The sequence below is a fragment of the Solanum pennellii genome, chromosome 11 (genome assembly GCF_001406875.1).
Source record: "Solanum pennellii chromosome 11, SPENNV200".
NCBI classification, from domain to species: domain Eukaryota; kingdom Viridiplantae; phylum Streptophyta; class Magnoliopsida; order Solanales; family Solanaceae; genus Solanum; species Solanum pennellii.
Genome location: NC_028647.1, coordinates 53,840,519 through 53,842,204, shown reverse-complemented (window position 1 = coordinate 53,842,204; position 1,686 = coordinate 53,840,519). Strand labels below are relative to the sequence as shown.

General features: G+C 31.1%; 1 protein-coding gene across 1 annotated transcript; it reads left to right on the top strand.

The window, feature by feature from the left end:
* Positions 1-240: 240 nt before the first annotated feature.
* Positions 241-1,296, top strand: LOC107004310 (cytosolic sulfotransferase 12-like). Its single transcript, XM_027912648.1, has one exon. The coding sequence runs from the start codon at positions 247-249 to the stop codon at positions 1,234-1,236; it is 990 nt and encodes a 329-aa protein (XP_027768449.1). The 5' UTR covers positions 241-246; the 3' UTR covers positions 1,237-1,296.
* Positions 1,297-1,686: the final 390 nt, after the last annotated feature.

The window sequence follows — 1,686 nt, the reverse complement described above, 5'->3', positions numbered from 1 at the left end:
TATATTTAAAAAGAGTGAAAACTTTACCAAGGGAGTTAAAGTAACAGATTCACGTTAATAACACTCTCTAGATAAATCAAATAAGTCAATCAAAGTAATCATAACTGATAGAAAGACATAAAAAATGTGAAATGGGTGAGCTCACATGAAGCGTATGACTAAACATTCATGGAGATAGTAAGTATTATTCATAAGTATCCATTATAAAAGCCCCAAACTTGAAGAAAACACTCAATCCTCAAAATCATGACAACTTCTCCCCCTGAATATTTAGAAAAGAATAACCTAAGTGAAGACGGTATGAAATTGCTATCTATCCTACCAAAAGAAAAAGGATGGCTTGGATCATATGCCTACAATTATCAAGGTTTTTGGGTACCACAAAAATTTCTTCAAGCTGTGATTGCATTTCAACAACAATTCCAAGCTCAAGATAGTGATATCATTCTCGTTACAACTCCAAAATCAGGAACTACATGGTTAAAATCACTTTTATTTGCTCTAGTAAATCGAGTGAAACATCCTATTCTTGAACCTAATCACCCTTTACTCATTGATAACCCTCATGTTCTTGTTCCATTCTTGGAGCATACACTCTATTTTGATGGTCGAACCGATGATATTTCAACTTTCACTTCACCTAGACTCTTGGCAACTCATGTGCCCTTTGCTTCATTGCCAAAATCGGTCCACGTTTCAAAATCCAAACTTGTTTACTTATGTAGGAATCCTAGAGATACATTTATTTCTATGTGGCATTTTACAAATAGTTTATTACCTGATCATAAAGAAGCCGATTCCATTGAAGAAATGTTTAATCTTTTTTGTAAGGGGGTGAGCCTTTATGGACCATTTTGGAATCACGTACTGGATTATTGGAAAAAAAGCATAGAGAATCCTAACAAAATACTATTTTTAATGTATGAAGAAATTAAGAAGAAACCAAAAATTCAGCTTAAACGCCTGGCTGAATTCTTAGAATGTCCATTTTCCATAGAGGAAGAAAATTCTGGAGTGGTGGACGATATATTGAACATGTGTAGCTTTGATAATTTGAGCAATTTGGAGGTGAATAGAAATGGAAAGTTTTCAACTGGAGAGGCATATAAAGTTTTCTTTCGTAGAGGAGAAATTGGAGACTGGAAGAATTATTTTACTATAGAGATGTGTAATAAACTGAATCATATCGTTGAAGAAAAGTTTCAAGGATCTGGATTAAAGTTTTCATATGTTTGATTAGGCATTAATACTCCATAAAACGCAATTATTTATTTTGGAAATCAATGTTGAAGTAGTAGTTGTACTCAGAGTAATATAACAAGAAAATACAACAAAAGTTCAGTTATTCTAATATTATTTTAATTGTTCATTACTCAACTTTATTGCAAATTTAATATTAAATTCATTTTTCTATATTTTTTCACAAGAATTCATGTTTTTATTAGTACTAAAATAGCGTCAATCAGGTTGGAGGCATTTTTTTTGGAGATTATTATATAAGTCCACAAGTGCTGCTTTATATGAAAAACAAAAATTTAGAGCTCAAACATTATATATAACTAGATAACTTACTCTCTCTTTGCACGATAATTCATGACCTTAGTAACATTATGAATGAATATTTTTTACTATCTGAATATTAGAAGTCTGATATTTTTGGATATGTATGTGTGTTTGTGTAAATAT